Source organism: Anopheles moucheti, chromosome 3 (assembly GCF_943734755.1).
Source record: "Anopheles moucheti chromosome 3, idAnoMoucSN_F20_07, whole genome shotgun sequence".
Lineage (NCBI taxonomy): Eukaryota > Metazoa > Arthropoda > Insecta > Diptera > Culicidae > Anopheles > Anopheles moucheti.
The window spans coordinates 67,193,092-67,206,005 of record NC_069141.1 but is presented as its reverse complement, the minus strand read 5'-3'; the positions used below and the strand labels follow the sequence as shown (position 1 = coordinate 67,206,005).

The 12,914-nt window shown below is 42.3% G+C and overlaps 2 protein-coding genes across 3 annotated transcripts in view; both read left to right on the top strand.

Annotated features, from left to right (window-relative positions):
• LOC128305150 (gamma-aminobutyric acid receptor subunit beta) overlaps positions 1 to 10,976 on the top strand; it is a 71,539-nt gene extending 60,563 nt beyond the window's left edge. For both annotated transcript variants that reach the window (XM_053042468.1, XM_053042469.1), the window contains 2 exons: positions 805 to 1,295; positions 1,369 to 10,976. In XM_053042468.1, coding sequence (XP_052898428.1) covers positions 805 to 1,295; positions 1,369 to 1,533 — 656 coding nt within the window. In that variant the 3' untranslated portion in view covers positions 1,534 to 10,976. The remainder of the gene's footprint in view (positions 1 to 804; positions 1,296 to 1,368) is intronic.
• A 561-nt stretch (positions 10,977 to 11,537) lies between these two features.
• On the top strand, positions 11,538 to 12,834 carry LOC128305151 (uncharacterized). Its single transcript, XM_053042471.1, has 3 exons — positions 11,538 to 12,097; positions 12,180 to 12,474; positions 12,587 to 12,834. The coding sequence occupies exons 1-3, from the start codon at positions 11,919 to 11,921 to the stop codon at positions 12,815 to 12,817; spliced, it is 705 nt and encodes a 234-aa protein (XP_052898431.1). The 5' UTR covers positions 11,538 to 11,918; the 3' UTR covers positions 12,818 to 12,834.
• Positions 12,835 to 12,914: the final 80 nt, after the last annotated feature.

Sequence of the window (12,914 nt, the reverse complement as noted above, 5' to 3'; positions counted from 1 at the left end):
ATCACCGTGTTTCTTTTTTGTTTTGTGTTGTTGATGTGTCGTTTTTCTTTTTCTTCCGTTTGTTAATTTCCGGCTAGTTCTAGCTCTCCACCCCACGTACAAAACACTAGCTACCGTCCACACACGATTGAGGTGGGGTAGGGACACGGCGCGTCGAATGGAAGGATTTTCACGCCGCTGCGACAAAGCTGCCGTACATGCAACACACCGCGCGTCTCGCGATCTCTAACCTTTCCCATGTGCACGCGCGTGTATGTGCGTACGAGTGTGTGTGTGTGTGTGTGTGTAGAGAGTTTTTTGTGTGCTCTGCCTTCCAACACCAGCAAATGGTTTTTCCAGTGTGCAACAAAACACAGTCTCACGTGTACATCTCCGCGTCTCATCCAGCAAAACTTAACTGGCCTACTTAAATGCTGTTAACTCGTGTTTGTCAAGTATAGAATCTTTCAGTTCACCGTTTCTGCCTTTCCGTTTCCGTTTACTGTTCGTTTGTACATCGTTTTTCTTTCGTTTCTGTGTGTGTTTTTGTTTTGGTGTGTGTTTTTTTTTCTTTCTTTACTTCTGTTTTGTCTAGTTTCGTTCGTGTTTGTTTGTGGTCGAGTTTTTGCCTTCTGTTGCTCAATATTTCTAAACACTTGTGATGCTTTTCGTACTTTTCGTCGTGACAATGTTAATGTCTAGAGCTGTATAGTCGAGCCGAAACCACCGCTCCACTGTCTTGCGTACTGATATCACTTCTCTTTCTTCCCGCAAAAAAATTGCGCGTCCGGCGCGGTTCATCCATCGGCACCGTTCGTGCACCAGAATACGCCACGGTCGGTTACATGGCTAAGCGGATACAGATGCGCAAGCAGCGCTTCATGGCAATACAGAAAATAGCGGAACAGAAGAAGCAGCAGGCGGCGGACGCCAACCATCCACCGCCACCGCCACCGGTGGCGAGCGATCACAGCCACGGCCATGGTCACGGCCACAGCCACACGCATCAGCACACGCCAAAGCAGCAGATGGGTAGCCGGAGCGGCACGATGCAGAATGTGCCACCGAACATGGGTTCGCGCGGCTGCTCCATCGTCGGTCCACTGTTCCAGGAGGTACGGTTCAAGGTGCACGACCCGAAAGCCCACTCGAAGGGTGGCACGCTCGAGAACACGATCAATGGTGGCCGCGGTGGCGGACAGCCCGGTGGGGGCGGTGGCGGTGGCCCACCCGGTGGGCCACCGGGCGGTGGTGGCGGCGGACCGGATGAGGAATCGGCAGCACCCCAGCATCTGATACACCCCGGCAAGGTAAGTGTGCGATAGACGGCACCCAAAAACATTCACTGCCATTCAATGCCGGCTAACTTTGCCTTTCTCTGTCGCGCAGGATATCAACAAGCTGCTCGGCATCACCCCGTCAGACATCGACAAGTACTCGCGCATCGTGTTCCCGGTGTGCTTCGTCTGCTTCAATCTCATGTACTGGATCATCTACCTGCATGTCAGCGACGTCGTGGCCGACGATCTGGTGCTGCTGGGCGAGGAGAAATAAATCCGTTCCGTGATACAGCGACACCGGTGCCGGCACCTTCCAAGCAGGACCGCCGGACACCCAGCCCGGGTTTTATTGGAAGGTCGACGACGCAGCACTCGGTACCGGCGCCAGCGACGCATCTAAACGCTCCTAACCTTTTACCACGAAACGATCGACGTGTGGCGATCGTAATATCGCCACAACGATCATGCATAGGGCAGGGCATCATAGGTTAGGCAGGATGTGGATAGGACAGGGATACGTGGCCGAAGTACCACCACCCCCTCCCCCCCTTTCACACAGCTAGACAGTGAGAGAAAGAGAGAGACATAGAGAAAGTAAATTAGTAAAACACACAGCTCATTCGATTCCCAACTCTCATCCCCCAACCCCCATTACCCTCCCCAATCCCCCCCCCCCCCCACCACCATTCCCGGCGAATTCCTGCCAAGGACTTCTCCCCACACCTTCCCGTTAGACACATCCGCCTGCCCATTTGTACCTATTTACTGCTTTGGTTCGATTTTTATACTTATACACCAATGGAGATGGAAAAACGGAAGAATTAAACATTAATTAAAACAACAAAACAACCAAAAAAACGAGACCGTGAAATTAAACCGTAGTCACCAAAAAAAAAAAAAAAACAGGCAGTGCCAGCGATGAATTGACAGCTAACACACGCACACGTCAGCCACACGTGTACACAGCTGCGGGGCGACAGGATTTGATATATATACACACAAACACACACACACAGAGACACATTATAATAGTGGAGCAGGTTCGATATGTATCAAAATCGCGTGGAGTCGGACACTCGGAAGGGCAAAAGTTTAATGCATTAAATAGCGCTAAGAGAGCCGGGGTGCTCTGCGTGGTAGTGTGGCGCAACACAAGTATTAATTAAATGGGCCAGAAGAGAAGCAAAGCAAAGCAAAACAAAAAAAACCCTAGATTTTATCGTTCAACTAGAGAGATACCAAGTCCACATTGAATGGCTAACGAATACCACACCGTAAAACTAGCAAAATGCAAACCTTATCTAACAAATACACAACCACATACACAAACACACACAAATCAATTTCCCCTAAAATGAGAGACACGCGCGAAGCATCGACACTCAATTATGGAAGACATCTTGCACACGGTAAAGCAAAAGCAAAAAAGCTCTCCCAAAGGAAAACTGAACAGAAAAACAGCGCCAAACGAAGAATAGTCGCGAAAAACCCGGAAGGAAGAATCTTAGTAATCTCATACGGGAGATATTCAGATCCACGACGTGAAAGCTCGGCTATTCCTAGCTGCAAGTTCCGCAGGACAGCAACAGGTTATTGAGTGGGTGATCAAATGATCAGTTCAGCAAATGTAGGAGATACATTTGTCCCTATCCAAACAAGTATTCCAATTTATCTTCCCGTCTCTCACTCTCTCCGGACACACTCTTGTTTTTTCCTAGACACCACAGACACTTTCGGATTCTGAAGTTCCCGGAGGTAGTTTTTTTCCGATCGGAGCCATCTTGGAAAGCAAATACCTGCAAACACACACCCCTTCTATGTGGTTCTTGCACACACACACACATCACCTCACTTCCCGACCTCGACGTGTGGTTGGAGATGAATTTTCTTGTGCACAACCGCCTCACCTCTAGCAACCCAAACCTTCCCGTTCCCGCACAGCACGCTCCTCGCAAAACACACGGCCACTATTGCCACTAGTAACCACCACCATTTTTGTCCACAGCAAATGAACAGCGAACACACACACGGGTACACGGGTGAATTTGCTCACGCCACGGTGCGGCCTCCTCTCCCCCCCCCCTTCTCCCCTTTTTAAAAAGCACTTACTTAACACTACTAATTACTACTACTAATTACTACTAGTACTACTAACTACTACCGCTACGAAAAACCAAACTAACTACTACTACTCCCATCACCCCTCATTGCAATCGCCATTGTTTATCGGTGCTCAACATCCGGTGTTGTTAGGGTTGTGTTTTTTTTATTGGGAAAACAAAGGTGTTTTTACTATCTTTTGGCAAATAATTTACCAACCGCCAAGCCCTCCACAGCGGGGTGGCCATGTGTGGATTTGTGTGTGCACAGTAGGTAGTAAACGTATGACGAGAGATATCGACGCCATTAACTGCCAATCAGGTATCTGCAACTTTTTTTCGTTGAAATGCGCCATTTTTGTTGACTCCGGCCTCACCTCCATCCCCTCCCTCCCTGAAGGTGTTCAAAGGGTCATCCGAGTTGCTACTACTTTGTACAACAATGCTCTGTCACACATAAAACACTTACACATACACACACACGAAACCACATCTGTTGGAACGCGAACTTGGATCGTGTGTCCCACCTGTTCCCACGAAACGGGGACCGAGAAATGCTTCCAGTGTAAAAGAATCTAACGAAGAAAGGAGAGATTTATTTGAAGGTATTTAACGCACACGCACACAATCGGCCGAAATCGATCAGCCATGCACGTGAACCTTGCGAATCTTTATGCCAAATTATGTGACCAGCTAGCAATTAAATCGATCTTACGACAACGTTCTCCCTTATTCACTGGCTTTCCCAAACCCCGTCAACATCACACCCTTATCTTCTGCTGCACTGCCTTTCTGCACTAGACTTAATCTACGGCAGTTTAGTTTAGAGCTTCCCATTTTCTGTTTTCACCATCGCTCGATCGTGTAAAGATCCTCGATCCATCATGATCGTGATAGTGAGTGGTCGGGTGTTGTCGGTTTATATAGGATAAGTTGTTTCGATAGCGCAAGCGAAACCATCAATACACTAGCGGATGCATACGGGAATCACTCATTACAGCGGCACACACATCTAGACATACACACATAATCCCCTCCTATCTCTCTCTCTCTCTCTTTCCGTGCATACAACATAAAGAAAAAACACGACAAGTAGAGTTCAAAATCAAACACACACACTCACACACAAAATCATGGTTAAGAGCAAGCAAAAAAAAAATGGGAAAACTCGTGATTACAAAAGTTGTTGTTTCCGAAATTTTATAGTTATTCTATCTCCTATAGGGGTTTGTTAGAGCGAAAACGTACGCAAGAATGCGAAATAAAACAACAAAAAAACACAAAAGCAAGAAGAGCAACCAAAAAAAAAACATAAAACAAAAGAAACAAACAAGCGAAGAAGAAAAAGGCGAAGGGAAAATGAAAAACTCTAATTAACTAATTAAATACATACGTAGACATTGACTATTCGGCACCGATACCAATTCACTTAACCGTTCAACAACAAAACAAAAAAAAAGGGAGAAAAGGATATTTTGGAAAGGTTTTGCGCGCGCAAAAGAAACCCCGGAAAACATGGAATCTTACACATACACGCACGCGAAGAAAAACACACACACAAACACACTTTCCATATATACACACACACACACACAGGAAATGTACTACTAGTGCTTTGGTTTTGGCCTGATTGAGAGCGAAAGCGGAACACGAAATTTACTAATCGCATGCCGCGCATTACTACATTACTTGCTCTTGAATGCGTAGATGATAACAAAAGAAACAAAACAAAACAAACAAACAAACACAAAACACACACACACATACAGACGGAAAACAAAATGCGCAAAAAATGATACACATTTATACACACATTAGTAAGAAAACTCGTTGTAACCAAAGTATTGCAAAGTAAACAAAACAAGAAAGTCAAAAAACCAACAAACAAAACGTAACTGCAAACAAAAAAAAAAATACTGTCAGATTGATTGGAAAAGGAAAATAGATTGTTTTTTTCATACTAAAGCTAACTCCTTCCGTTGTTCGTTGTTTTCACTGATCATCTGAAAAAAAAGCAAAACAAAATGGCGCATTGTGTGCGGAGGGTTGGAGAAAAAAAAACAACCCCGCCCGAAAATGATGGTAGCGCTTTGGCGTTTCGTTGCTTTCATGGCACAACTATGGGGATGGAGTGTTATATATATCACCGTGTACAGGGAGAGTTATTTCCAGGGCCTGCTGGAGCTTTTCCATTTTGTTCCGTTATTGTTTCTTACGGTTTGGTTTTGTTATTCTGATGCGCACACAATTTCATCCACATTCTCTCGGTTCCCCTAAAGCGTACGGCACCGTTAAACAACTTTAAATAACACCTTATCCTAGCACAGCGCACAGCATCCTAGGGTGATAACCTTTTTTCCCCCCAAAAAAAACCACCCCTAACCACCAGCACCTCCACAAATCATCGCACACAGACACACATTAGTTGGGCCACTATTTTCGCACCGCAACGTGGCACACACAAAGATCAAACGTCATTGCAAGCTACAATTGCACCGCCAACTTTTCTCCAGCTTCGCAAGCGTTAGCCAGACAACCCAAATGCAATGAACAAAACAATGTGCAAATTAAAGTAGGCGTAAGAAAAAAAAAACACTCTAGTCGTTTAGATGAATAAATACGGTGTGAGTGGAAGGGAGGGGGTGATATGTGCGAATGTGAGTAGCATGAGTAAATTTAATGATATTATCGATAAAAAAGAAACAAACTATGTTCCAGAACTTCCACTCCACGAAAAAGAAAGCGTAAATGTAGCGTAAAGTTCCAACAAAACGAGAAAAGACGAGGAAAGGAACATTGAAATACACGAACGAACCCTCCTCGAGAAGGGTTACGATAAGCATAAGTATGTTCTGCAAAGCACAAAAAAATTGGTAGAATTCAATGCAATATCTCTTAGCAGGATCAACACTTCCAAACAATGAAACACTTCGATACGCACACGCGAGACACACCTTACGTTAAGCCAGAACGCAGAAGAAAAAGGCATACGGCGAAGAATACGAGGCACTCGAAAGAGTATTTAAAATTCTAAATTTATATAATAGCAAAACATGAGAGGCGGTACCGAAAGGAACAAGAAAAACACAGCCCCCGCCACAAGTTAAAGCGTAGTGAACATAAAACACTTAAGCAAACAAAGCAAAAAAAAACCAGTTACTATTTCTCCGTAGGAAAATTGTTGAAACGCGTGTTGTAAAACATTCGCCGGTACGTTCGGTTACTGAACCCCATAAAATGCGTAGACGTTCGCTAACTACTTACGCCATTGCCCATTGAACACGTTGTGTTTGCACAATGTGCATACTTACCGTACAGGTTATATGTCGTATTACCCTGATCTGTAACATCTGATCGGTCAACAATATTTTTTTTATATTTTCAACCCCCTGAGGTGATCAGCATCTAAACACTATACAACATTCGGGCTCTTTGTCCGCCGGCTTCTATGTAGGAGGTTAAACTCTTTGTTGTAGTGCACAATGCAAAACTGCATTCAATTCAGCGCAAAACCGCACGAAACTACGCGTAACAAATGAGCAAACTATAAATGGAAACAAATAGGACTTATTAATTGAAGCAACAAAACAAAACAAACGTCAAGTGGGGAAACGACGTACAGTAGCAGTGTAAAAAGTGGAAGAAAATAACGTATTACCGTAAAAACAAACATAACTAGGCGAACGGGATGTTTACTCGTCAAATATCTGTAGATTATGTGTCTTTTTCACAACGGTGGGGTTCGCATGGGATGAATACTTTTCAAACCAAAACCCTGAAAGAACTGCTCAATTATATTAGCGTATGTGGCGATGCCCGATAAGCATAAGGTACAGGCATTATTACGTTACAAACAAAAGCTGGGAATATAAATATCTTTATTCCTGTACGAAAGAATGAAGGGCGCGAAACAAGTAGTAAAATTTATGACAAAAAAAAACACAACAATGTTACGTATGGTTTGTGGTTAGAAACAAAACATATTTAGTAACTTTTTCCTAGCGGTATCCACATACACGCCGTGTATATTAGACAAAACGGAAGAATCTAACCCCCTCCCACAAACACACACACACACTTAACACACAAAAAAAACCGGTCCTGCACCTTCTTAGCGTACTATTACTCCCTTCACGTAGTAGACCCTAAGCACGGTAAAAAAAACCATTTTAAACAGAAAGTGATCCGACACTGCTACTAGCGAGCGCATTAATGCAAGATTTGCACTTGTCATTTGTACGATAGCAATTGTATCAAACAGACATTACGTTACATGCGTGTAAATGCACGCAAACAGGTGCGATCAGTGTTTTCGCACACAAATCGAAAAAATAAGTGATTACCAAGCTGTACTAAAGAGAGACAAGCAAAAGAAAAACATAAAATAAAAGGGCAAACGGTCAAGGAAGTTACTCGTCGCCCTAATTATCATCGATGGAAAAGGGAGGAACAAAACCAAAACTTACGATATTACGATAAGCACTGTACTTAACTGTACTAGTACCGAAACAACAACAAAAAAGTGGAACTCAAAAACATAAAACCCAAACCAAAAAAAGCTAAATAAATATTTAAAAAAACACTAAAAAATAACTAATCACACAAAACGTGAGCGCACTTATGAACAACAAAACTTCGAATACATGTAGTAGTCCAAACAAAGAAAAACAAAAGGTTCGATTTGATAAAATAAAAACAACATAGAGAAAGCAACGTGGCCCGCGCATTGCGGACGGCTTACTGGACCATCCCCAAAACTCCAAATGCAAAAAAAAGACAAACAAAAAATCCAAACGAAGGTACTTCTACTTAACTGCTAGCGCGAAGGGTCAAACAATTAAACAATGGCCGTTTGCCATTTTACCGACATATAAAACAAGCGCGGATGATTCCTACCAGTGGCAATATTTAAAGCAAAACCAAAAACAGCAATGTTCTAGCATAGAATAGATTTCGGTTCTTCCAAAATTAATAACCTAACCTATCTACAAATAGAGAAACAGACGAACAGGCGAACATTAAACACAACGTAATCGCTAACTGCACTAAAATAATGTGTAACTTACGCTTACCGAAGAGTTTCTTTTCTTCTTGTTTCTACTTGTTTCTTTTCTTCTTATAAATGTTATCCTACACTTAGAATACATTTGCAGAGCACTCTATTACATTAAGTTGTCTCTTTTGTTACTCCACTTGTTTGTTTTCTTGAGATTTTCACCAGTTTTATGATCCTTCTCTCATTAAAATACTACCCAATACAAACCTACTAGGCTAGCAAACACACAATTTACCCATACCACACTCTCAAATCTCCCTCTTTCTCCCCACCCCCCTCCCACACAAAAAAAGACGCAAAAGGAATAACTACAAATCAAAAGCAGGCAAAAACTAAACAAAAAACAACCCGCAATGTGATTGATCTGTGTAGGAACGCAATACAGCGCAACATGCATAAAAAAAAGGAAACAGATATCTCAGAGACTTGACAGAGGTGGTAGGTATCTCGGAACTGGTAGGGCAACGTAATAAAAAAAATAAAAAAGAAAAAAAAACAGACAGCGAAAGCATAAGTTGAATGTTACATAGAATGTAAACAGAAGAAGAGAAAAAACATGCAAAAAACCAAAACTAACAAAACAGCAAAAAAACACAACTGTAGTGAAAATGGATAAAAGCAAAAACAATGTGTAAGTATGTGTTAAATACTCACTGTACTCTAATATTAGTAAAAGAAAACAAAGGCAAAAAACAGACAACACTTCAAAAAGAAAAGGAAAAGAAACCGATAAGCGAGTGGTATATATATACAAATATATATAGTAGAATGCTAAACACACAGCAGCAAAAGCGAACTGTAGCACTGAGATGTTTCTGACGTAGCCGTGTCGTAACACGAAACATTCAACCACAAAGGAAATTCAGAGAGAAAAAAAATAATTATATACATATAAACCTATGAAGGGAAAAAGGCAAAAATGTACGAGAAAATATTATATATATACAAAACATATATATATATATGAAAAGCAGAAACAGAAAAGAAAAAAAACACAAGAAAAATTCTAAATAAATATAAATTTTTTATATAGGAATGTAATATCTTACAAAACAAAACCAGTACACAGTGGTGAAGCGGTTACAAACAAACGCAAAGCAAACAAAAAAAAACCAAAAGCAGCATTGTTTCTGTGTGTGTGGTGCTGTGAAAACGTGAGGAACATGAGTTGAAAGCGAACAAAACAATGGCAAAACTAATGGTAAATATGCGCACGGTTACGAAACAATTACTTTCACAACATAAACAGCAACAGCGTTCAACGTTCCGGAACTAGAGTTTGTACATATTTTAAGTTTTTGAGCAGAAAACCACTCAAACACACACCCCAGCCGTACACTATAGCGTCACGAAACTCACTCACTGTTACAATGCGCGTATATATCGGATGCCAGTTGTTGATAAAACGGTCGAGTTCAGAAGCATTAAAAGCAAACCATTATACCAAAAAAAACACACATTGCCGACTGTGTAAAGTAGATACTCTTCGAAGCAAGTAAATGCACATACAGGAGGGAGCCAATTGCGAACACATCAGCGGCGGTGCCTGATGCTGCTAAGGGCATAGGGAAAACGCATAAGGTATATGCTCAAAGCTTTCCACACACAAAAATACACACACATTCAAGTGGAAAAATGGAAGTATGGAAGAGGATATGAAGCTAATGGTCAAAGCGGCAAGCTACCTTTGTTATCACGTTAACGCTCAATGACAGTAGGACGCGACAGTTTTTACGCGAAGATTATAACCAGCATAGTGGAAAATGCGGTAGAGAAACAAATAAATCAAATTGCATACATATTCCAGTTTTTATTACAAACTCTTACTAAACACCGACCCCACTCAACGTAAGTAGCGAAACAATACAACAACAGCAAAACACGCAAAATCAAACACACAGCATCTACACAATAAAAAGAAAGAACACATAATAACAAGAACAACAACAACAAAAAAACATAAGCCTTAAGCTGGTATTTTCCGTCGGTCCATCACCGTTACAAATGGTTATAAACAAAAAAAAACTTTTATCCATACCACAGGGCCATAGCCATCAGAATGCCACTAGTTAAAGTATATTTATATTATAATAAATACTCACAGTCGACAGCCGAACCGATAGAGATCCTTGAAACACGCCACAGTAACCTATCTTTGCGAACAGTTCCGTGAGTCAGTAAGCGAGCCAGAGAGCGCACGTGGGGCCTGGCCGGAAGCCAAAGGAAAGTGGGCAAACAGTATGCCCCTGGCTAACATAAAAGCTAGTGCTGAACAACGTCTGTGAATTGTATGCACCGAACACCGAACGATCTAACTATAATGAACCGAAGAATATCGAAATCCTAGAAGCAATGTCCAATGCGAGCGATTGTGCGTGAATAACAAACGTAAACTTGTAGCGTCATCAGTCAGAACGGGGACAACAAAAAAAAACGAGAACTCACTAACAGATAAGCGAAAAGTAAAGCAAAAAGCGCCACAAAAGATAAAAATAGCAAAAAAAGAAAACAAATAAGGGAAAACAAAACCACGATACAGTAGCAAAACGGCATTTCGCAGGAGAGTATGAACTAATGAAGCAAACAAAACGAAGCAAAGCGAACAAAGCTTTTCGCTGCAACAAAACAAAAGTATAGCAAAACCCAAACACGTTTATTGTTCCAGTGCATTTGTTTCGTTTAGCAAACAAAGAAACAAAACAAAGGAGATTCATTTTTCAAACCATTTTGTGTATTGCGTTAGGACATTTTAATATGAAGGTGAAAATGAGTAGGGCGTGAAAAGGAAGCGAAGCAACAACAACAACAAAATACACGGTTAAAAGTAACGAAACATTAGCAAACATTAGAAAGGGAAAGTCAGTAATAAACGCACAAACATACCACAGAAACAAAGAACAAAATATTAACACAATCCACTAAACACACAAACACACAAGGAGAACAAGGAGAAAAATGAGAAAATAGAAGAGACAAGTGGTACAGAGGAACGCGTAACGCAAGGTGACATATGTATCGTTTCGTCATAACTTTAAACGAAGAAAAAAGACAGAAAATAAACAAATTTAAATAAAAAAAAACTTCTTTTTGTCCGCTCTCTTCGGTACTATCACAATGCAGATATATGAAACAATCGTCCACATTTCATCCACTTAGTGTATGCTACTCACACGATTGGTAACCCCGTTGGTGTTTTCCTCCGGCGTTCGTTTCGCATGTTTTGATAGATAAACACGGCCAATGCGCATGAGCCACGATTTTGCTTGGCAGCTATACAGTGTGTCAGCTGTTGAAAAATTTGCCTCCCGGTCAGTACACTCAACGACGGACCGACGTTTCATCTACTGCGTTCACCGTATTCTGAAACGATAACCATAACCATCTGTGATAGTAGCGTAGCGGTAGATGCAATCTGTGATAGCTAACTTACATATTTTCGCGCGCCGTCTTCCACTAAATTAGTTGCAAACGTTAAGGTTCGGTTCGGACCCGCATACGGAAGCCATGCTTCGGTTTTCACTGTACCGTTTGGTGGTGCTATTGTGTGTGGCAACCATTATCTACACGGCGACTCGCTGGTGCCAAATTCTGTTCGGACGGGTAGAATCGGACAGTCGCCACTTTCAGCATACCTGCAACATGACCGAACTGTATCGGCACGAGCTGGAACATCTGTTCGAAAGGTTTGGCTAGCTCCAAGAAGCTCCAGCGGACTGTCGGGCCACTGTTTTTAAGAGGCAGTTTTATCCGTTTTTCCACCCCCAGAGTGCACCGGTTGCTGGTACAGCACGGACTAACACACTTCCTCTGCTACGGTACGCTTTGGGGGCAGATACACATGGCAAAGATGTTACCCTGGCGGGAAAAGGCGGAATTCTGTGTGCTAAATGAAGAACTGATGCGTCACGAAGAGGCACGCTTCATACGGAATTTCTATGCCAGCGAGCTACAGATCCACTATCTGCACTCGGAGGGCATCTACAGGATATTCGCCAAGGAGCCCACCGCACCGCACGCGACGCCATACGTGGAGTTGGTCGTATTCCAGCTGGACGAAACGGTAAGCTAGAACATCGTGCTCAATCCAATAGCCAGAACAGGAACGCTGAAATTATAAACCAACAACAAGACATTATTTAATTTGTTCAATTTTGTGGGGAATTTCCACACAGCAAGGAATGTACAAACGCATCGGTTGGAAGAGACGTGTATTACCACCGCACTGTGACTGGACACCGTCCTTGGAGTGTTTTCCCGTCAATCTGCTGCAGGGAACGCTACCCAAACGACCACTCGGACGATACGACTACACCGTACCGATGGGTGGTATCGAGCTGCAAAAGTACCACTACCCCGACAATTGGTGGAAGAACGTTAAAGTTCGCAACTGCAACCTGCACTAGGCAGCGGGGCGGGAACTGTGGCTCAAAGCTCAAATCTATACACTAACGTGTGTACCATTAAAGTAATAGAAGCAATTCAATTAAATTAAATATGTAC

What these genes read in the sequence shown, in the direction of transcription:
- LOC128305151 (XM_053042471.1), top strand. Translation starts at nt 11,919, where the DNA reads ATGCTTCGGTTTTCACTGTACCGTTTGGTGGTGCTATTGTGTGTGGCA. An exon ending in CTGGAACATCTGTTCGAAAG is followed by an intron (nt 12,098 to 12,179) that starts GTTTGGCTAGCT and finishes TTCCACCCCCAG; the next exon opens with AGTGCACCGGTTGCTGGTAC. An exon ending in TATTCCAGCTGGACGAAACG is followed by an intron (nt 12,475 to 12,586) that starts GTAAGCTAGAAC and finishes ATTTCCACACAG; the next exon opens with CAAGGAATGTACAAACGCAT.